The following is a 23,330-nucleotide window of genomic DNA, read 5'->3' as shown; positions in this document are numbered from 1 at the left end:
TTACAGCTGAAGAGGAAATCGAGCCTGGTGTGTGAGGCCAGCACTTATCAAAATGAGAAATAAGTTTGAGAATTTTGCAAATAGGTAGTACAAATATAGGAAAGAGCCACAAGGCACATTTTATGATGACAGTGTTCCACATTAGCAATATTTAAATATTTTTAAATGTTGAGCCATTTCAGTGATGAATAAGTAGATTATCATCATGTGTAGCAGATGTCTGGCCTGAAATAATGCAGTGATCTAACACAACTCATGAGAATATCACATTTTTTTTTCAGTCATTGTTGAGAAAAATTTGAGAGAACATTTTTGTGAATTGTAGATACCAGTGATCATATGCTTATATGCTTTTTATGAAAATAAGTTATTGATCATGAATGAGAGGGGAGGCAGCTTCCAAAGAAACATGGGCTCATATGAGCTGTGAAAAAGTTGTTAATTTCTTGGCTTCATGTATAATCAGAAAAGCGACTTCTGATTAACCATTAACATTCTGAAGAAAATGCTTCAAATAAGATACATTGGTGTGCTTTCTATCAAGGGGTAAGGGGTCCCATTTACTACATCACTTTCATAAGACATTATTTCACCAGCTCTTAACTTCTCCCATATTTTTGCTAGAACAGATTTAAAAGAAAAGGCACTTGCTGGAGTTCCCATAGTGGCTCAGTGGAAACGAATCTGACTAGGAACGATGAGGTTACGGGTTCAATCCCTGGCCTTGGCTCAGCAGGTCAAGGATCCAGCGTTGCCATGAGCTATGGTGCAGGTCGCAGACCCAGCTCAGATCTGGAATTGCTGTGGCTGTGGCATAGGTTGGCAGCTACAGCTCCAACTTGACCCCTAGCCTGGGAATCTCCATATGCTGCTGGTGTGGCCCTAAAAAAAAAAAAAAAAAAAAAAAGAGAGAAAAAACAGGTTAAAAAGACCAAAAAAAGAAAGAAAAGAAAGAAAAGGCACTTGCTACTGGAAAGTGTGGTTACAGGAAATCAGTTAGTATAGGATTCAGTTTAATACAACAAACAGAAACTGTACAGATATTATATTGCAAAATACTGCACTACCTTTTGGAGGTAGGCTGGCAGGATGTACAAAAATGCAGAAGGCATGATCTTCAAGTAGGGAATGGTTGTCTAGTTGTCTTAATCATAATAGATAATTCTTGCACAGTTGTTTTGGGGCACAGTTTGGCAAACTATCACCCATGGGCCAAATTTTGCTTGCTGACCGCTTTTGTAAATAAAGTTTTATTGGAATACAGCCACATTCTTTTATTCATGTGTTGTCTACAGCTGCTTTCACACTCATAGAGTTGAGTAATTGCAGCAGAAATTGTGTGGCCCACAATGCCAGATATAGTTACTATCAGGCCCTCTATGGGAAAAGTTTGCCAACTCCTGAGCTAGGGAGGAGACATTACCAACCTACTCTTAATACTTCCTTTACACATTATGTAAATACTCTCTCTTTATTTATTGGTGAAATAAATACTGCCCAAGTTCTTTGGAAAGTCCTAATACTTTTGCATTCATTCAGTAAACATTTATTGAGTTTCAGCCAGATGCCAGGAACTTTTTGAGTATATGGCATTCACATCAGTGAACAAAACAAAGATCTCTGCCTTTTTTAGAGCTTCTGTTCTAATTGTAAGACATTCATCTTTTTGTTATTGTTGTTAAATACAACAGTCAGCAAACATTTATTGAGTTTCCCCTGTGTACTGGGCACTGTACTGAAAGCTAGAGAGAATGGCATAATAAGAAAACTCATTACCAATCCTTGGGTATTCAGAGTCTTCACACAAACAACTATAGTGCAAAGGAGAAAGGGATAGATACTGTAATGGTGGCCCCAATAAACTGCAGTGGGTGTTCAGAGAAGAAAGATACTCTAAAGTCTTTTGAAAAGAGGCTTGTGATGACAAGTATTTTATTCACATCTGTTTGGAAGAGGATCCCTATTAGCATTGCAGTTGTAGAACCCTGACTGTTTTACTGTTGACAGATAAATAGCTGTTGGAATAGCAACACCATGTTGGCAACTGGTTTCTCTCATGTTGTTGCTGATATAGGAAGGCAGTGAGACATCCAATATGAGTGGGCACGTTGCTGGTGGAGGGGAAGTTTAACAGAAAGTGTGCAAGTCAGATTCTCTTTCAATCCAGGCTAGAGCCATTTCCTGCTGTCTACTCCTGTGGCAAACACCAGGACTAAAATGATCAGATTTCTAGAAACCTATCAAGATTTTCAGCAGGACCAATGTCCACAGATGCTGAGAGCATAATGTAATATTATACTAAGCTTACCAAGGTAACTGGACAAAGCCTGATGTAAAAGTTTATATTTAGAATTCAGTTCAAATCTGAAACTGACACATTTTCTTTTTTTCTGTGTAGACAGCAGAGGCATTTCATGTCTTCTCTTTCATCAGGCTCAACTGGGTTTCTGTAGGACATACAGGCTTCCTTGCTGTCCCAGCTGTTTCAAATAGAACAGAATGTTCAAAAGTGAGCCGATAACACAGCATTGCTAATCTGAATTCACGGAGGAGCATGGTTTTGTGCAAGATATCTCTATTTGCTACCTTCCCTTCTTGCTCTCTACCCATACTAAATATATGGTTTTAATTAGTAGTGGATTTTTAGTAAAATCACAGAGGGCATATTTTGTTTCCATCCTTCTTCCTCCTGAAAAGAAAATCATGATTTTCGATTTCTAGGAGAAGAGTCAGTATACAGCTTCTTTTTAAACAAGTAGATGTTTTGCAGGATAAAATGAGGGAGGTGAGGAAGAGTTGATAATGGCTTTCAGCACAGCTTATGAAGGCAAAGTTTGCCAAAGCCCTCTGTCATATTCGTCCAGCATAAGCATGTGTGTGCTATAAGAACTTACTGCTTTGTGCCTGGAAGCTGTTTCTCCCTCCTTGAATCTCTCCATGGTTTGTTTATACTTTGCTCAGGGCAATTAATGGCTGTTAGCACTTTAGGTCAGCTACTTCTGTACATGTCTTAAATCTTCTGCAATAGTAGCTTCTGAAGCATGCAATACATAATGTGCAATTCAAGATTGTAGGTGATTTTTATTTTATGACTGTTAGAATATGTCACCAGTGTATTACTAAAGTAATTTTACCTTGCAATGGTGGCAATCATTTGAGGGATAGGTATTTAACCACATAATACCCCCAGTTATCTCATTTATTGAGTTTCCCCTGTGTACAGGGCACTGTGGTGAAAGCTAGAGAGAATGGCATAATAAGAAAACTCATTACCAGTCCTTGGATATTCAGGTATTCCACCTCTCTCCATGCTTTGATAAGAAATCATGTGTAATCTTCTACTTATATACAGCTCCATGCTTCCCCCAACCCAACTAGTTTGCTACCCTTCAAGCCCCTCCTATATAGAGATTTAGGGTGCAAGGTTAATATTTAAGGTAACATAAAAGAAAGAGTGAATGTAATTGTAGCTAAATACTAAAATTTGGTAAATGCTGTTTTACTGGATTATATGCCTTTCGAGAGCAGACACTGTCTGCTTTATCTTTGGCTCCAGAGTACACAATACATGCTAAATTAGTGATTAAACATTTTTTTTTTAACTTCAGCCTTTTAGGGAATTCTAACAAAAATCTAATTGCCGTTTTTCCAGTAATGCTTAGAAGACACATCTGAAACCTTGTAGGCAATCAAATTATCTGAAATCTGAAGCAATATTTATTCTTCTGAAATGATCAAGACTAACTTGCCAGCCATACTATTTAACTACTTGATTTCATCTTGCTCTTTAAAAGTTAAACAGAAAGTCTTCATATGAGTTGGGATTTTTCTTTAAAACCTGAAAATGGCAGTGGATCAAAAGTGCTTATTTAGCGATCAACCTGGGTACTTAGACGAGCACATTAATTTTTTGAATTCTACCAAACCCAGTTCTCTTAACAAGCCCCATGCTTTCTTCCTCATTCCCAATAATTTACTCAAGAGCATAAGAAAAGGTTGTGAAGATAACCCTATATCTGATCATAAAGATACCATTATTTATCATCTCAAATCCAAAATTCTTGATACCAAATACTAGATACATAAGGAATACCAATTAAATATCTTACTAGTTTTTAATAAACATGTCATAACATATTCATCCAAACAATCATTATTTTCTTTAAAATAGTCACTTTGAGAGAATAAGCACTGATTCCACTGAGGCACTATCATTATAAAACATCTTTGTTTCTGTTTCTGCCTTTGTTTATGAAATCAGTGGCACAGCCTTTTTGTTTTGTTTTGTTTTGTTTTTTGTTTTTTAGAGCTGCACCTGTGGCATATGGAGTTTCCCAGGCTAGAGGTCAAATCAGAGCTGCAGCTGCTGGCCTACACCGCAGCCATAGCAACACAGTTTCTGAACCCTGTCTGCGAATAAACCACAGCTCATGGCAAGGCCAGATCGTTAACCCACTAAGCGAGACCAGTGATCAAACCTGCATCCTCATGCATACTATTCAGGTTCGTTACCTCTGAAGCACAGTGGGAACTCTCAGTGACACATCTTTTTGAGTATCTTTATTTAAGGCAAATTTTTATCCACTGTGAATATGTTTGGTTTCTGAAAATGCATTAGAGTCATGCAGAGTCAAGTCCTAAATGGGAAAAACAAACAAAAAAACCTGAGTATGATCTTTTTCATTAGTGAGTCACTAGGAATATTAAATTTTATTCAATAAACCAATAATTGGGTAAAGGTAAATTTATCAAATGGCCTAATTTAGCACAGTATTTTCATGAGTCTGTGGTGAGTATAGCATCAGATATATAGCATTAATGTGTAAATTTGGAAAAAGTAGTTTGCATAGTTAGATGTACTGCTTTTCAATGGTTATGCTCAGATAGATAAGAATTACAAAATGTTAGAACTGAGAAGACTTAGAGATGATTTGGTCCAGTGCCTTTATTTTCTTGCATGAAGAAACTGAGAAAGTGAGAGCAGTAGTGTCCTACTTCCCAACTCCACATAGGAAACTTTAATTTCTGTACTATGGTCAAGAAATAATTATATATGACCATTATTGAGTTCCTTAATGCAGATGGCACTGTGCTAAATTGTGGAATATTGGGGTGAGTAGATAAAAAGATAGAGATGATCGAAGCCTCACCCTCATGGCCGTTGAAAGCTGTATAATAACAGCCATGCAGATTGTGTTATAGGGGGCTGACTTTAAATAGACTGTCTGCCCAGATTGAACTTTAAAGTAGGAATAAATTTTACTGAGAAAAAGGTTAAGCTTTTTCTAGCACTGATGGACACTTGGGAATTAAGAGTGGGGAGTAAATACAGGAACAGTGCATTGTTAAGCTAGCGACAAATTCAGGAAAACATTTCTGACACAGATTCAGAAACACATAAGTGTTTTTTCCTTTTCTCCGGGGGAACAGTTGGATAACTTAAAATTTAAAAAAAAAATTAAATGTATCATTTGTCTTCTAAGCTTTGAACTTATAATATTCCTGAGAGAAAAATGCTTGGTGGGCATCATTAAATATTAATCATTGGAGATCAGTTTAGCCAAAAGATTTACTCGGGTTGGAACAACTTTTAAGAAACCAATTACAATGTAGGTTATGAAAGAGCAGTGGAAGAAACCCAGGGAAAATATTAGAAAATGCAAGTTCCTTCACCCAGTGGAATTTTTGCAGGGAATTCTGGCTAAATAGCTTGTTGAGACTTAAGACAGTAATAGAAAGAGGTTCCTGTGCTAAGGATATAAGAATTGGCAAAAAGCAAACACCAGGATTACTAAAATTGCAAAGAATCTTATTTTTTAACCATTATTTCCTTTTTAATATTTAAGTATTTAATTGAAAAGCAGTTAAGAATTAGAAAGTTATCTTATAGTCTCCCTATAAAATTTACTTATATAGAAATTCCACAAATTAAATTTCAGTGTGTAATTGGAGAATATGAAGATACTGTTTTCATATTCTGATATGCTGATTGTTCGAAGGGATAATGAAATATTTTTCTTTTAGGATCTTCTTTTAGGGTTCATTTCATTAGTTATATTTCAAGGTAACTTTGGAGATTCTGCCAATCTTTTGAAGACTTATAAATTGTTGGAAGCCTGGATAATTGACCCTTGGATAATTCCGGAGTTAGGGGCATCAACCCTCTGTGCAGTTGAAAATTCACGTATAATTATTAGTCAGACCTCTACATCCATGGTTCTGCATCCTTGGATTCAACCAACAGTAAATTACGTAGTACCATAGTATTTACTATTGAAAAAATAAGTGGACACATGCAGTTCAAACCTGTGTTGTTCAAAGGTCAACTATTCATTGAATCCCAAGTGTATTCATTCCAACAGCTACTGTATAATGAGCTGACATGGGACAACTAGAGGTGGAGCCATGGATCTGGCTATTATAGTTCAGATGTGAAACACTAAGGGCCATGGTGGAGTTGTAAGATGAACAGACAGAAAGGAAGGTTATGCTCTCAATCAATGCTATAAATCTCCATTTAATCATAGTTTCTATATGAAGTGTGAAAGAGAGAAGCATAAGTGGTTTCACACTGAAAGATGTTTGGATGCTTATGAGCCAGTAAGGGAAAATAAACGCACTCAACTTTTGTTCATTGACACCTAGACTGAGAAAGACAGTGAGAAAGGACAGGAGTGGAAATGTAGGTCTGGGTGCCTTACTGAGTAAAACAGATGGTGCAATGACAGCTTTAGAAAGTGCCTACCAGAAGAAGGATGAAGAACACAAAGATATTCAAACCCTATTTATTCTCCCCAAAAGGTACGGTTTTAAATTTCTAAAACCAAATCAACTGGCATCAAAGCTAAGACTATATCTTTCATGTTACCCCAAAAAAACTTACATTTTTAATTATACAGGAATTCTTGGCACATGACTGTTAAAAATATGGAGGGAAAATGTAATTGTAATGTATACATGTAAGGATAACCTGACCCCCTTGCTGTACAGTGGGAAAATAAAAAAAAATTATTTTAAAAAAATGGCACAACTTGGAAAATATAGAGGAAATTAAAAAAATAACCCAAATATTTAATAAAATCTATTTACCTAATTGAAAGGTATGTGTTTCCTATATACCCTTATTTATAAACATCTTTTTATATTGCAGTCACCATTTGTTGATAATTTTATTTCCTCCCTTTTTCATGTTATATATATATAACATATATATATATATGGGAATTTTATTTATTTTCATCTGCGTCATTATAGTTATGCCATAGTTTATTTTCCTGATCTGTTGCTGGAAATTTAAGGTTGATTTCAGTTTTTTTCTATAATAAATTATCTTCTAATGAATATGTTAGTATAAAAATCTTTGTCCATATTTTTAATTTATTAGCGTAGGCTCCTAGAATGACTGAATAACATATAGTAAAGCTGTTTATTTATATCTGTTTTATCTAGGTTGTCAAATTTATTGGCAGAGTGGTTCATAATATTTCCTAATTACCTTCTTAATGTCTATAGATGTTCCAGTAATAGTCCTCTTTCTGTCTTAGTATTGTCAATTTATATCTTCCTTCTTTTTTTCATAATCAGTCTGAGTAGGTGTTTTTAAATATTCTGATCTTTAAAAAAGAAAAATCCAATGTGGGTTTCATTTTTTCCCCTATTTTTCTGCTTTTTAGTTAATTGATCTTTGCTCTTATCTTTATTATTTCCTTCCTTTTACTTAGGTTAATTTGCTCTTCATTTTCTAGTTTCTTAAAGGTGGGAATTTAGCACATTTAATGTTATATACTTCCCTCCAAACACTGTTTTAGCTGATTCCTATAAATTCTGATAAAGTATGCCTTTATTTTCATATAGTTAAAATATTGTTTTAATTTTGATATCTTCTTTGACCTACCCCTGGGTCATTTAGAAGTATGTTGTTTAATTTCTAAATATTTAGGAATTTTTCAGCTATCCTTCTGTTGTTGATTCCTGCTTTCACTTCATCATGGTCAGACATCTTAAATTTATTTTTTATACTATTTTCTTTTTTTATTACTCAATGAATTTACTACATTTATAGTTATACAATGATCATCACAATCCAACTTTATAGGATTTCCATCCCACACCCCCAGTGCATCCCCCCACCTCCCAAACTGTCTCCTTTGGAAACCATAAGTTTTTTCAAAGTCTGTGAGTCAGTATCCGCTCTGCAAAGAAGTTCATTGTATCTTTTTAGACATCTTAAATTTATTGAGATTTATTTTACCACCTAGAATGTTGTCTATTTTGGAGAATGTTTGATGTGCACTTGAAAAATACTTGTAACCAGCTGTTTGGGGGTAGATTATTCTGTAAATGTCAGTTAGGTCTAGTTGGTTGATAGTGCTGTTCAAATCTTCTATATCTTTACTGATTTTCTGCCTACTGTTTTATCAATCACTGAGAGAGGAATGTTGAAATCTCCAACTATAATTATGGATTTGTCTATTTTTTTCTTTATATTCTATCCATTTTGCTTCATATACTTTGACACTCTTAATATTTACATGCAATTTAGGAGTGTTACTCTTCTCCTTAAAGTTGTTGACTTAACTACTCACATTTCTTTTTTTTATATCTAGAAAATGAGGAAGTTTAATACAACTGACCCTTGAACAACACGGGTTTGAACTACATATGTCTACTTATACACAGAATTTTTTTTCAATAGTAAATAGTATAGTACTATACAATCCACAGTTAGTTGAATCTATGGGTGTAGAACCATGGATACAGAGGCCAACTGTAAGTTATGCGTAGATTTTTGACTGTATGGGGGGTTGGTGCCCTTTACCCCATGTTGTTCAAGAGTCAGTTGTATATCTTTTACTTTCTAGTAATCCTATAATGAATGACTTCCAGTTAATTATGAAATTGTCATAATCAGAGAAAACTATAAGTTGCTTGGTTAAAAACCTCAGTCTGAGAGTTCCCATTGTGCCACAGCAGAAACAAATCCATAAGGATGTGGGTTTGATCTCTGGCCTCTCTCAGTGGGTCAGGAATCTGTCATTGACGTGAACTGTGGTGTAGGTTGCAGAGGCAGTTCAGATCCCGAGTTGCTGTGACTGTGGTGTAGCCCTTAGCTGATTCAACCCTTAGCCTGGGAACTTCCATATGCCATGGGTGTAGCCCTAAAAAGAAATATAAAAACAAATCTCAGGCCTTTCTTCTTAAATGAACCTAAACTCCTTTTTGGTACATTAAAACTATATATAGGGCCTTTTCTTGAGGAATTATTTGGGCCATCTAACCACCAGTGGTTTCTTATGGAATTTTGGGCCCCGATCTTGATCCCTTTCTCTCCCCTGACCCCACAGTAATCCACAGTTACAGGCTTTTAATTGGGCCCCGATCTTGATCCCTTTCTCTCCCCTGACCCCACAGTAATCCACAGTTACAGGCTTTTAATTGATATTCCCCCTTCAACATTTGTGTTGCTCCAGTCTGTTTTCCACAATAGGCCAGAGTAATCTTTGAGAAATACAAATCAAAGCATGTCTTTCCTCATTTTTCCAAAAAAGAAATACAAATAGCCAATAAGCACAAGGAAAAAACCTTTTGCATTGTTAATTATTAGAGAAATGCAATTCAAAACTACAGTGAGGTACCAGCTCATACCAGTCAGAATGACCATCATTAAAACGTCTGCAAATAACAAGTGCTGGAGAGGACATGAAGAAAAGGGACCCTCCTACATTATTGGTGGCAATGTAAATTGGTATAATGACTATGGAGAACAGTATGGAGGTTCCTCAGAAAAGTAAGGCTAGAGTTACCATATGATCCAGCAATCCTACTCCTGACAGAACTACAATTCAAAAAGATATGTGCACCCCTATCATCATAGTAACACTATTCACAATAGCTAGGACATGGAAACAACCTAAATGTCTATGGACAGATGCATGGATTAAGATGTGATACATGCATGTGGTGGAATTCTACTTAGCCATAAAAAAGAATGAATTAATGCCATTTGCAGCAACAAAGATGCAACTAGAGATTATCATACTAAGTGAAGTTAAGTCAGAAGGAGAAAGCCAAATACCATATGATATCACTTCTATGTGGAATCTAAAATATGACACCTATCTGCAAAACAAAAACATACTCAGAGACATAGAGAACTGACATGTGTTTGCCAAAGGGAAAGGGGTTGGGAGAGGATGGAGTGGGAGGTTGGAGTTAGCAGATGTAAGGTATTGTACATGGAGGGGATAAACAAAACAAGATCCTACTGTATAGCACAGAGAACTATATCTCAGTATCCTATGATAAACATAGTAGAAAAGAATAAAGAATGTGTATATATATGTATATGTATATGTACTCACACGCACATATATAATTGAATCAGCAGAAATTAACACGACATTGTAAATCAACTATGCTTCAATAAAAAAACATACACATCATTCTCCTTAAAACCCTTGATTGCCTTCTGATTGTACAAGTTAAAAAATCGCCAATCCACCTCCCATCTCTCAATCTCACTGTAACCATTTCTCCAGGCTCAGTGTGCCTAAGCCGCAGGGCCTTCCTTAGTTCATCAAACACACCAAACTCTTTCTCACCTCAGCACCTTAGTAGAAGTCTGCGACCCCACTCCCCTCTGCCCTCTCCTTCTCCTCCTTACCTCCCACTTTTCCTTCCACCAGCTGTGAGTTTTCACCGGGCTGATTCATTAATTAATATTTAGCATTCAAATGTTGCCTTATATATCACCTCCCAAAGGGGACTTTTCTGGACCTCGCTAAATGTAGTTCTTCCTATTATTTCCTATTCTTCTTCTTATAGCTCATGTCATGTTTTTAACTATACTGTGTTTTGTATCATTTATTTAATGCCTTTCTCTCCTGCAGTCCTGAAGATTTTGTCATCACATACCCTAATGTTTTATTCACTCTTTGACTGAGACATAGTAGTTGCCAAATAAGTGGTTGCTGAATGAATGAGTTCAAGAAAGAAAAAATGTAATATAGTAAATATAAAACATTTAAGAGAAAAAAACTTCAATTTTTAATATTTAGCAAGGAAAAGTATATTAAAGCATCTGTTTTTTAACTGATTTAGTTAGTAAAATTATTCAAAGACATAATTCCCTAATTCCCTTTTTCAGCTGAGATTTGGGAAAAAGGACACATCCACACAATCCTTGAGGAAAGGGACCTTTTTCTGTATTCATTTTTATGTATAAATATTTGTCGAATGAGTAAGAGTATTTTCATAATCATTATGGAAAGAAGTCGAGGTAAATGTATTTAAAAACATCAACTTGTTTTTATTAACCGAGTATTTCCAACCAAGAATTTGTCATAAGGAATAGTCCTAAATATGGGAAAGGTTATATATTTAAAGATATTCCTCACAGTGTTATTTATAAGAATAAAACATTGGAAACCACCTAAATGCCCAGAAAAGTAATAGCTGAGTAAAGCATTGTATATTCACTAGACAGAATATGAGTAACATATAAGCTAAAGGTTAATAAAATGACCTTAAAAATGTTTATATTATTAAATGTAAATAAATGAAGAACACAAAGTTTTATAGCAGTGCTTACAAGGTCAATCCATTGGAAAAAAGACTGGAAAGAAATAAATAATGCTGTTACGGATATGGGTGATTTCCATCTTTTTTTCGTATTTTCTTTAACATCCATAGATTTTATTTTGCACAAGGATTGTAGTTATATTAAGTTGTGGTATAACTAACACAGTTTGTGTCTTGAGGTTTGACTTTATTTTCAGTACATTAAGTGAATCCAGATACTTTCATCTTGCAATCATTTGAACTGAAAGGCTGTGCTCTCTTTTTTAGGATGACAGAGACTTTGTGGAACGTTCCCATGCTCATGGGTTAGATCAGTCATCCTCTTGGCAGGATCATAGTCACTTCCTGTCTAGTCCACGATTTTCTCACTTGAACTGTAAGTAATGATGTCCTGTACCTGTTATTAAATTGGATTTAAGAAAATGCAACTCATGGAAAGATTAAAGTGTAAAGGCCAGTACATGGTAGTAATATTCATGTTGTAAGTTTGAAAATATTTTCATGATGAGTCATACAAATATGCCCAAGTACATTTATAGTATTACCCAATTTACTAAAAATATATGAAATCCCTTCTTTTTTAGACCTTACACTTCTCATAAAAACTTAAAATGAATCACCCAAAGTAATTTTTTTTCCAAAGTAATAATCTTAATTAAGAAATTTTTTTGTATGTAGAGATTGCTGGTAATGTGGATGAGTAGGTAAGGAATTTAGATGGTATTGTAATAAAATTCAAGCCATCAGAAAGAAAATCTTCGCATGGAACTATTCAAAATACCTAATTTTGTGCAAAGGATAAGGATACAATTCACACTTGATTCCATTCTGTGAATACACTTTAAATGTTGATAAAATTTCATCAACATCAACAAGGTGTGAGTCAGCTCACCCAGGATACCTAATCTCCCACCCTTTATATTTCACCTTGGGTGTAATGTCTTTAAAGGAGCCTTTAGAACTCACAGTTTTAAGTATGGTTTCTGTTATGAGTGCCCATAATGCATTATAATTTTCCTTTAAAACTTTTCTCAGAGTAATTATGGAATTATTTGTTATTTGAGTGACATTTTCTTTACTGATTATCTTCATCGAAGAGTGAACTTCATGGTGGTAGGAGCTATGTCTGTTTTATGCAACACTGTTTCTCCTGCATCCTGGTAGAACTTAGCATATAGTAAATGCTCAGTTAATGTTAGATGAATGAGCGTATGAGTTTTTAATTTTTAAGTCCACTTTTATCCAAACAACTGGGGACTCAAATGTTAATAGATCTTATTTAGATAATCATTTAGCTCTTCACTTTTCTGTGGGCATAAAGTTTGTACATTCAGTTTGACAACACTGTCATTTAAAATAGATAGGTTGCTATGAAACAAAATATGAAAATTGGCCACAAAGAAGTAGGTCAAATCCAAAAATGATAACTTTCACTTTTGCTGATTTATATTCATGGATTCATTGAATAAATATTTATCAGTTCCCAATAAATGATTTGGTTTCCATGATATCATGATTATTTTATTCCAAAAGCTAAGCATTTCCCTTTCCCATCCTAAACATTCTACCAAGTGATTTTTATATACCCTCATAAACCCTCTGGTATTCTAATCTGGCAACCACCCTTCAATATAGATCATATCTTAGATGGGTTATGGTACCTCAGAATTTGGTATACACATAGATAAATTTTTTATTTTTTATATTAAGCAATGAAAAAATTTCCTCAGTTCTGTTTGATGTATGTGAACATGGAAGAAGAGGGTTAACATAGAGCCTAATCAAACATCATGGTATCCCATTCACTAAGACTTTTAAGAGCCTGGAAAAAAACACAGCACCATGATATGAGCACAGAGGTCATTGTGCTGCTAGCACTTAATTTTGCCATTATGACTTTCATAAGGCTCTCTAGAAAGGTACCCAGAAGAAAATGGTTAGAAGACTTTAAGGGGAAAACATCAAAATTTTTAGAATTTTATTTAATATTATGACAGGCAATAAAAGAAACTGTATTCACTTTTCACTCAGTGGCGTTTCGTAACTAGCTATGATCATTTCTCTAAGTTATAGTACTCACAGGCTATTATAGGTTTCTGTATAAACACACTGGCTCAAAAAGAAATTTAAATAAGTGTAGGAAAACATATCATTGAGAACATAATTTGAATAAGAAAATACTTATTATAGTCTTTTTTTTGGTCTTTTTTGCCATTTCTTGGGCCGCTTCCACGGCATATGGAGGTTCCCAGGCTAGGGGTCCAATCGCCAGCCTACAGTCAGAGCCACAGCAACGCGGGATCCGAGCCACGTCTGCAACCTACACCACAGCTCACGGCAACGCCGAAACCTTGACCCACTGAGCAAGGGCAGGGACCGAACCCTTGGTTCCTAGTCGGATTCGTTAACTACTGCACCACGACGGGAACTCCACTCTTCTCCATTTTGACAAGTTTTATTATTTTTCCTCCCATACTACCTACCTCCACATTTTCAAGGATACCTTAAAAAGTTTAATCACATGTACCTGTTAATCATTTTATATGATTTAATAAACCTATTTCTAGAAATAATATTTATTTGCTTTTCTGATGAACATTGAATTTTCTATGTTTTTCATGATGCAGTATTTTGGAAATAATTTGGATCACCCTGAATATTTCTCCATTTTTGTAGCACAGTTTCAGCTTATTTAGAGAAATTGTCTGTAATTTTTTTTGAACCTCCAAAATTAAAAAGGAGATTTGTCAAGATCAACAGAGAAAAAATGGAGTCTAGAGTAAATTGATAATACAGGGAATAGATGATGTTTTAAAAATATCATTCATTCTCTCAGAGACATGAGAAAATAGTGGATGTAGTAAAAGTAAGAGCAAGATGCTATGAAAAAGGAACATAGGATAAGAGGTCTCAGAAATTTAAAATGTGATGAACTGGAAAGGTAGAAAACAAAGATGAGAAAATTACAAAGAAAGAAGATAAAAGAAAGAATGAGACAATAGGAGATAAGAGATTATAAGATATTCAAATAATCCAGAATGACAGTACCCAATTAGTGGGAGTCCTGGAATGAGAGAACAAAGAAAACAGAACAAAGACCAGAAACAGGCAGATGACTGGCCACCCAACAAGTAGCTGTGGTCTAGCAGTCGGTCGTCCTGAGATTTTTCTTCCCCCTCTTCTTGTGGGATAGATGCTGATTGTTCTTGGATTCCAGGCCTTCTTCTGTTGGTTTCAATTCTTTCTTTTGTGGGAATACATCCAAGAATGGGAGGCAAATGTTTTCAGTTTTTGTTTTACTTCCATTCCCATCTGACTGAGACTTTGGCTGGCTATAAAATTCTAGGTTAAAAAGGACTTTCCTTCTGAAGTCATTGCACAATTTTCTTCCAAAATTCAGTATTGCTATTGAAAAACCTTGTGTCTTTTTGTTTAGACTCCCATTCCTTTGAACTGATCCTTTTTACCACCACTAGCCCCTCCCTCCCCCCCCCCCGACCCCCCAGCAACTTTCAGAATTGTCCCTTTAACCCCAGTGAGTTTTGTGACCCCCTACCTGCAGGTCTTGTTTCATTCACTTTTCTAACTATTTGCTTGGAGGTGGAGGAGGCTTTTAATCTGGATACTTGTGTTCTTCAGTTCTCTCATGGTGAAGGAAGAAAGAAAACATTCCATCAGGAAAACCTTTAGGAAATAAATTACTGATTATTTGATTCCTTTGAACACTTAGAAAAACTACTAATAGACATGTGACAGGTCTAATTGAGCTATTAGAAACAATTGAGAATGATCATAGAGAAAGAGTAAATAAAAAACAAAAACAAAAACATGGGTCAATGAATAACGCCAGGGGAAAAATGAGCACCAAAAAAAAAATTATCCTAGTAGACCTATTAGGTTTGTGTGAGCCATATTTACATAGTCCATAATAATATATTCACTAATGACATAACTAGAAGTCCAGTTGTAACTATATTAAGAGGATGGGGTCGAGGGGAAGTAAATGGGTGTGGATAAATCTAAAAATGATAAATCAGAAAATAGCAATATAAGCTTCTTTTTCTTACAAAAATTGAAATAAATACAGGAAATAAAGCTAAAAGAGTTGATTGTGGTTGACTCCAGGGGAGCAGGAGTGTGGGATTGGGATGGGTGGGGCAAGAGACTGCAGTCTTTCTGTGTAGCCCTTTGGTGCCACCTGATATGTGTATGTGTATATGCTTTGGCTAAAAAGGATCTTATAAAAATAAAATGCTACTAAGAAAACGCCAGCTTTTATGTCTAACTAGCAAGTGCTGGATTTTCTTGTTAACTTCTGAATGAAGCATGAAAGCTGGGGGTTGGAGTTTAGAGCAGTGGAGACCTGTATGGAGACCTGGGGTGTAACTGAGATGCTGAGGCAGACCCGAGTTTTATGAGCCCACAGAAAGGGCTCCTTCTTCCTCAAGTTGGGATTGGTGCTGGATGAGGCCCTTTTGTCTGTGCTGTTGCTGCAAAGACATTCATTCTGCTGACTTAGGGGCCCTGTCAAAACTGTGACCAAACCAAAGCGTAGAATCACTGACCGTGGAAAAAACAAAGGAAATTGGGAAATACTGCATAATTTGTGGTCTCTGAAGTGATCCAGCATTAATGAAAGTTTGTTTTAAGTAGTAATTTATGTCAGCTTTGTGTAGTTCAGGTCAATTCAAGAAAAGGTAGATTCCTTCTGCCAGGAAGAAGGGAAGAAATGTATAAATTGTAAGTTTATATTACCATTGGAAATGGGAACAGAGAAATCCATTATTTAGAGCCATGATTACTACCCAATTTATCCTGGCTGGCTGGATGCTATGGCTGTGATTCAGGACACTCTTTTAGAGGGCTTGGATTCCATTACCTGCAGCCCGTAGACAGTGGGGGCTTAGTAAGAGAGACTCATAATGCTAGCTTTTGAAACTGTCATTTTTACTTTTTCTAAGTAGTGACTGACCACTGGTCTCCATGTATAGCTCCTTTTAGGCTAAAGGAACACAACTTCAGGACAGGGCCTTCACTCCTGGGGCCGAGATCAGACTGGATTTGAATGCGGTCTGGAGTAAACCGATGACTTTTCGAAATCTTGATCGAGTTCTTTGAGATTCAAATGCTAAATGTTTGTGGAGTTGGTATCTACATAAACTCAGTTTTAAAAATAAACACACATTGCAATTTTTCTGTAACTCTAACAATGTTGTAAGTAAAGTTTAAATAAATAAATAAATAATCCCCCCCAAAATGGACTGTGATTTTTCATGGGGGAAAATGTTATCTGCGGATTACTATAGGAATTGCAAGCGAATCCTACATATTAATTTAACTTAGTATTTGTGGAAAAGCAAACAATAAAAGTTACTAAAAAGAACTTTTTTCACATCCGTATCTCAGATTACATTGCTATGAAAAGAAAAGTTAGTATTCTTAATTTGTGCTTTGAGGTTTCTTTAGTGGGAATTTAAGTCCCTTAGATTAAAAAAAAAAATTATCCACAGCGAGAACACACACTTTTCACTTCTGTGCTGTACCTCAGGATCCTCCCTGGCTAACTGAATAGATGCTTCATATGTGGTCCATCCTCAAACCTGTAGAATCAAGTGAAAGAGGTTTATAGCAATTAAAATGTTGGGGTACTAATAAGGTAAAATCATTTCTTATCCTTTATAGGATTTCTTTCATGAAAGCGCAACCTTTTTGTCTCTCCATTTTATAGGTTCGCTTTATGCGATAGTGTTTTTTTCACTGACAGTTAGGTGTCAGATATTAATAATTGAGTTCTGATTATTACAATTTGACAAGGTATATACTCTCTAAGTGCCTTCTAGAAAGTAGCTAGAAAATCCCCAAGTGAATATCTTTTTTCAATCCCTTAAGTATATTTACTTGTTCCAGCAAGGTTTAAGAGGCTATGCACAAGGCTCTCTGTTTGGCTCTGGGGGTGGGGTGGGGATAGAGTAGTGACCAAGAAGGAAAGGTCAGCTCATCTTATGAAAGAAACGGGTTAGAAGGCAATAAACAAAGTGGTGACGGGTTTTCTATAAAGGTGAAATAATAGAAGGTACATGGACCAGGACTTTATATTAGTGATCAGGAGGTTATAACTGAGCTGAAACCTGAATGGTAAGAAGAACCAGCTGAGTTAAAATTGGGTGGGAAGAGTTTCCCTAATAGAGGGAGCAGTACGTGCAAAGCTTCCCGAGAAGAAGTGGGTGGAAGGAACACTGACCAGGGAGAAAAAAGGGAGTGTTGGAAGAGAGAGAGAGGGAGGGCGGGAGGGCGTGACTGAGAGAGAGTGGTAGAAGACGAGGTCCCTGGGGAGCCTCTTCAGCTGCCATCAGATTTTGGATTTTATTCTCGGTTCGCTGGGAGGCCACTGGTCGGGTAGGGGTAGGGGGGGTTAGTGCAGGACAATGACATAATCTGATTTACTTTTTAGATAATTCTGGTGTGTGGAGAAAGGGGCAAGAAGAAAACAGGAAGAGAGAAAATGGCTTGGACTGGGATGATGGTAATGCAGACGGTGTGAAGCAGAAGGACTGCAGCGAATTGGGAGGTAAAAATCCTCAGATTTTAACTACTCTTAAATCAGATGGCAAAGAAAAAATCAATCACTCAATCAATTGATGAATCAATCAGATGGGTGGAACAGGCAGGCCAAAGGAAGGAAGGAACCCAAGTTTGAGAAATGGGGTGGATGAGTATCATTTTCTAAGGTGAAGAAGATTAAGAGATAAGCTGGTATCAGAGATTAGAAATCCAGGTGGGAGGATTTCATATAGATAGTTGGATTTAGGTATCTGGAGCTCAGAAAAGAGGTGAGCAGTAGCAGAAAAACAAGTAGATTTAGTCTCAGTTTCCCATTGCGTATAAAAGAAGATTCTATAAAAAGGAGACTCTTAAGATTGCTACCTCTAAAATTCTGTGTCACAATATCATTATATACTGACCAAATACACTTCTTTCACCCTCACTCTTCAAATGCAAAGCAAACAAGATTAAATCACATATATGTGCTTTTTAAAAAAGATAGTAAACTAATTACTTTATTCCTACATTAAAGGTCTGTTAGTCCATGTGAAGTTTACAGAGAACTAGATAAAGTGATGACTGAACAGTTTTGTCAGCCCAGGACTTATATTCATCTAGGTTTATTTTTTTCTCTTTTCTCCTACCTTGCCAGCATTTACCCAAAGAACAGTTGCTCCAGATTCACCATTAATCATGGAAGATGCCACAGATTTATTGATGGATGGGACAAGTCCACAATCCAAAAAGGAGGAATCCGAAAGCAAAAAGAGCAAAATGTAATTAGTTGCTTTGCAAATAACAGTATATGTATCCCTGCCATAGTTTGGCCCAGATCATCTAGCGGACGTTCTGCAGCTTCTGTTCTTTGGCATTGTCAGACGCTGACTAAAGTTAACAGTGCAGTTGGTCTTTGTGGATGATAAAAGTTCAACCAATCCAAATAATGTCAGCTCGTGAATGACATGCAGCTAACCTATTGGCAACTTAAACCCGAAGAGAAAGAATGATATTTTTCACTTTGCATTTTACTTTTTCAAGTGTGGTCGATCACATTTTTCTGACCAAAATTTGGATTTATAATTGAGGTTTTTCAAAAATGACTGGCTTAAAAGGAGGAAAATGAGTTCTCCTTGAGGCAGCACTTTAAATTCAGGGAGCATTTATGTACAATTGATTTTTTTTTCCTATGCTTTCTCCCTCATAAATTATCATGTGTTATAACATGTCATGGAGATATGCATATATAATATTAGACAGTCCACTTTATAAATGCTCAGGATTGTTACATCCATCATCTCAGCAAACTATTACTACATTCAATATCTTAACATTGTTTCCAATCATCCATTTTTTATAGCCATAAAGAATTTACAAATGTCATCTGCATTGTAGAGCTCTAAAGAATTCATAGCACAATTTATTTCTTTGTCTTTTTGTGGCCAAATATCCCACTGTGACCACACCGGTCATATCCTGGACCATCCTCGGTTTACTCGGACAAAAATCACAGCACCAAATCCTCTGTCCATGAGATTTATTTGCCAAGAGTTCTGGTATAATTCAGTACCATCTACCTACTTTTAGCATCTCAGCTTTCTCAACATGAAAGGTTTTTTTAAGAATTTCTTCCCTTTACTTTCTGATCTATCAGTGGAGAAAGATTTCTGTTCAATGCTAAATATTATTAAACATCCAGGAACTAAATCCTGCTGGAAAATGATGAAAACATTTTGAACAGAGACAAGGACAATAAAGTAATACCTTTATAATGTGTGTTACATTTTGTGTTTGTTAAAATCTACTTGCTTTTTAGATTTCTCATATTTCATAAAGGTGCTTCTATTTCTACTCAAGGTATGTTTTCCTAACTTACCATATGTGAATTTTCAGAAGAAATAGCATTTTTCATGAACTTGAATGCAACAGCTACTACAGAAGATAAAGGTGTTTTATTTGAAATATTTACGAAATATGATCTGTATAACCTCTGATAGTACAGCCATATGTTATCATATATTCATTCCAAAAACCTTTTATTGGGTTTCTACTATAGGCCAGTCATTGTATTAAGAAGACAAAAAGAGACCTATCAACAGGTGTGCATATCTCAAAGTTTGTTTGGCATTAGGAATTACAGGAAAAACGAATGATGTGTTCAGCCTAGCTGGAGAAATTCTGGAAGAGACAGCATTAAGCCATTTCTTGTCTGACCTCAGGACTTCCAGTACTGGAATGAGCACTAGAGGTTTTAGTGGGAGTTGGCCTTTTTGAAGGAGCAGCATATAGCCCTACTATATCACTCTTTAGTAATATCTGGGGTATCAAGAACTTATGTCGGCATTTTCATGGATGCTTTGACCATTACCATAATATTTTATTTCCTTGGACCTAAATGACTTAACTAGGAAGAAAATAAGAGAAAGATTAACAGACTTTATTTAAATCTTATGGCTAAAGGTTAGATACGTTTTCCTTTAACATGTTGATAGGAACTTCACACAGCCCATTCTGTTTAATAGGAACTGATCTAAAGCATATGTCTGCAGTCATTAGAAAAAAAAAAAAATGACCTCAGGCCAGTTAGGCCTAAAAGTTGAAGGTAACTCAGATTATATACTTGGAAAATCCTTGAAAACATGTAGGCTGATTATTTTATAACAGAATGGAGAGGGATTTATGAAAGACCTTTTTTAATCTGAAAGAAAAAGCCATTATATCATATTATTGAAGGCCCAGCGCTACTGTTGGATTGATGAAAGTGTCTCACTTTAAATAGGGAACACACAAGAACTTCAAAAGCAAAGTCAACTTTTTGTGAGCAACAATTAAGTCAAAATTCCTTGTCCCTATGCTTATATGAAATAAAATCAAAGACTCCGCTTCTCTGAGGATTTTTCCTATCTCTTGCAGTCAGCATAAGCTTGAGTTGGAAATCAAAAGGAATCCTAAGGAAATACTAATAGCTTGATTTGTACATTTCAAAGCCAGCAACTCTTTTTCTTTCCCCTTTACTCACCCCTTTGGCAGGATTACGGGTGATACCAGCCCCACTTGAGTTGGGGCTGGTCAGCCATGTTGCTTGTAGCACTAAAACATTGGAAGGGATAAACCCTATTCTTGAAATGATCCAGGCCCAAGACTTAATTGGAAGGTTGACCTTTTTGGTTGAATAGTTTTGATTCTTCTGACCATCTTTTTCCCTAAACACACTAAACTTCCATTGAAGTTACTGAAGGCCACAAAGGGGAGAAACACACTTGGGAGAAATCTGGGTTAATGTTTTTCCCATTGGCTAAGGTCATTATTATTTCCTTGACTAACTTCTGATTTGAAGGTTGGAAACTGGTTGGTTATATAACGTTGTATGCACCCAGTTTCTGAGAATCACCAATTTTCCTTTTTGTTATAGTTTACATATTTTCAGTAATAAAGAGATAAAATCTGTAGCTTAACAAAATAGTGCACATAAGGCATTTGGATTTAAAGGCTATGTGTATAAAAAGTGTGTACTTAGTTAAGAAAACAATTTAGCCTATTTTTCTTCATTTTCCTTCTTTCATCTGTGGTTAATGCATGAGGCTTGAGTCAGTGGTATGTAAAGTGTATTTAGAATCACAGTAATTGTTATATTTTCTCAAATCTGTATTGAATCTTATGGTTAATTAACAAATAATGTTTTATGAAGGACCAAATTCTTAAATACAATTAGGTAATGTATTTACTTTGCAAATCCCTTTTTAGGAATGGGCAAATATCTCAAATTATTTTACTCAAGATTTTGTACTCTAAACTCAACTACACATCATATGGGAGACAAGAATGTGAATGATCATTGAGTATGTTATTTCGTTTCCAAGATTCTTACACCCCCTCCTCAAACTGTCCCAATATTTTCCCTCAATTTAAAGCAAAACAAAAAATTTGTGATTTTCATGGCCTTCAAATGAGGAAGCTGTCCTCACGAAAGCATCTGGTTTTCTTGGATCAAAACTAAACCATGAACCTCAAGCTGGAAAGTAAATTTGGGAAAGTTTGTATATAAAGTAATTTCATGCTCTGAAGTATGATATAAAAATAGTTACATCTTTAAACTTTTAAGTTCTCAAATGTTTAGCAATAAAAACATATCAGCTTATCCCTACTTGAGAAAAGAAATTTAAACCATGAAAGCTTCCATTTAGTTTCATTTCCTTAGTTTCATTTCCATTCGAAACATGACACATCTAATTTAAGGCTAGGAGAAATGCTTACATCCTGAAGCACAACTTTAGATTCTTAGACCCCCCCAAAATTTCAGAGAATTCCCCCCCCTTTTTTTTAGTTAAAGTATAGTTGATTTACAATGTTGTGCCAATTGCCAGGCTTTTGATTAGTAACAAGGTAAATGAATCTCCTCTGGAGAAACAAGCCAAACCTTCAAGTTCTAACCTCAATTATCCCCACCTTTGCCTCTCCTGCTCTATCTACACCTGTGCCCACATCCTACCCAGACCGAATCAGACCCTACTGTCGATCTTCGAAGTCCTGTGATGTCTCTACGACCTGCAACAACAAAGGGGCTGGCTGATTTGGGTTTGTAGCATCTTCATGTCTTTCAAGACCAGTCAATTAAGAAAAGGGTTTGAATGTCTTATGTCTTTGACTACTGTCATGGTTGAAAAGCTCAGGACTATTTCTGTGACTGGGTATCTTTTCTTATATAAATGACATTTGCAGAAGTATAGGTGCTGCCTTGCTTTCTGCAGGAATATATCAGATTTCTAAACATAGCAGCATGTTAGTTACCTTTCAGGAGGATAGTGGAAACAATTTGATCATCTCCACCTTTCAAAACGAAGACCTTATGCTTTTGAGCATACAGGTGGGATGAAATGGTACTGCAGTCAAAATAGAGCCACACAACATTTGTCACTTGTAAATCTCACAATAACTTGCCGTGTTTGAAAGTGTCGACATTGCATACTTGTCATTCCCTGGAATGAATGCTTTGTTTTTCTCAAACTGGCAGTTGCTGGACATTCACGCCCAGACTATCTTCTATCATCTCTCCATAGATCCTCATGACTTGACACCCTCTCATTTTTTATTTTCTGGTAAAACATTTTGACTGGCATTATTTAAATAAAAGCAAAAGTTACCACTCATCCTTGAATATTGGAGCTCTGTGTCATCTTAGCTGTAAGCTTGACTGGAAATAAAAGATCAGA

The 23,330-nt window shown here is 35.8% G+C and overlaps 1 protein-coding gene across 5 annotated transcripts in view; it reads left to right on the top strand.

The window, feature by feature from the left end:
* Positions 1-19,889, top strand: part of CEP128 (centrosomal protein 128) — a 424,380-nt gene extending 404,491 nt beyond the window's left edge. For all 5 annotated transcript variants that reach the window (XM_047795264.1, XM_047795267.1, XM_047795266.1 and 2 more), the window contains 3 exons: positions 11,848-11,956; positions 18,032-18,148; positions 18,776-19,889. In XM_047795264.1, the coding sequence (XP_047651220.1) occupies positions 11,848-11,956; positions 18,032-18,148; positions 18,776-18,903 (354 nt within the window). In that variant the 3' untranslated portion in view covers positions 18,904-19,889. The remainder of the gene's footprint in view (positions 1-11,847; positions 11,957-18,031; positions 18,149-18,775) is intronic.
* The last annotated feature ends 3,441 nt before the right edge of the window (positions 19,890-23,330 follow it).

Source organism: Phacochoerus africanus, chromosome 9 (assembly GCF_016906955.1).
Source record: "Phacochoerus africanus isolate WHEZ1 chromosome 9, ROS_Pafr_v1, whole genome shotgun sequence".
Classification (NCBI taxonomy): domain Eukaryota; kingdom Metazoa; phylum Chordata; class Mammalia; order Artiodactyla; family Suidae; genus Phacochoerus; species Phacochoerus africanus.
Note: the sequence above shows the minus strand (reverse complement) of the source record. Positions and strands in the feature narration are given on the sequence as shown.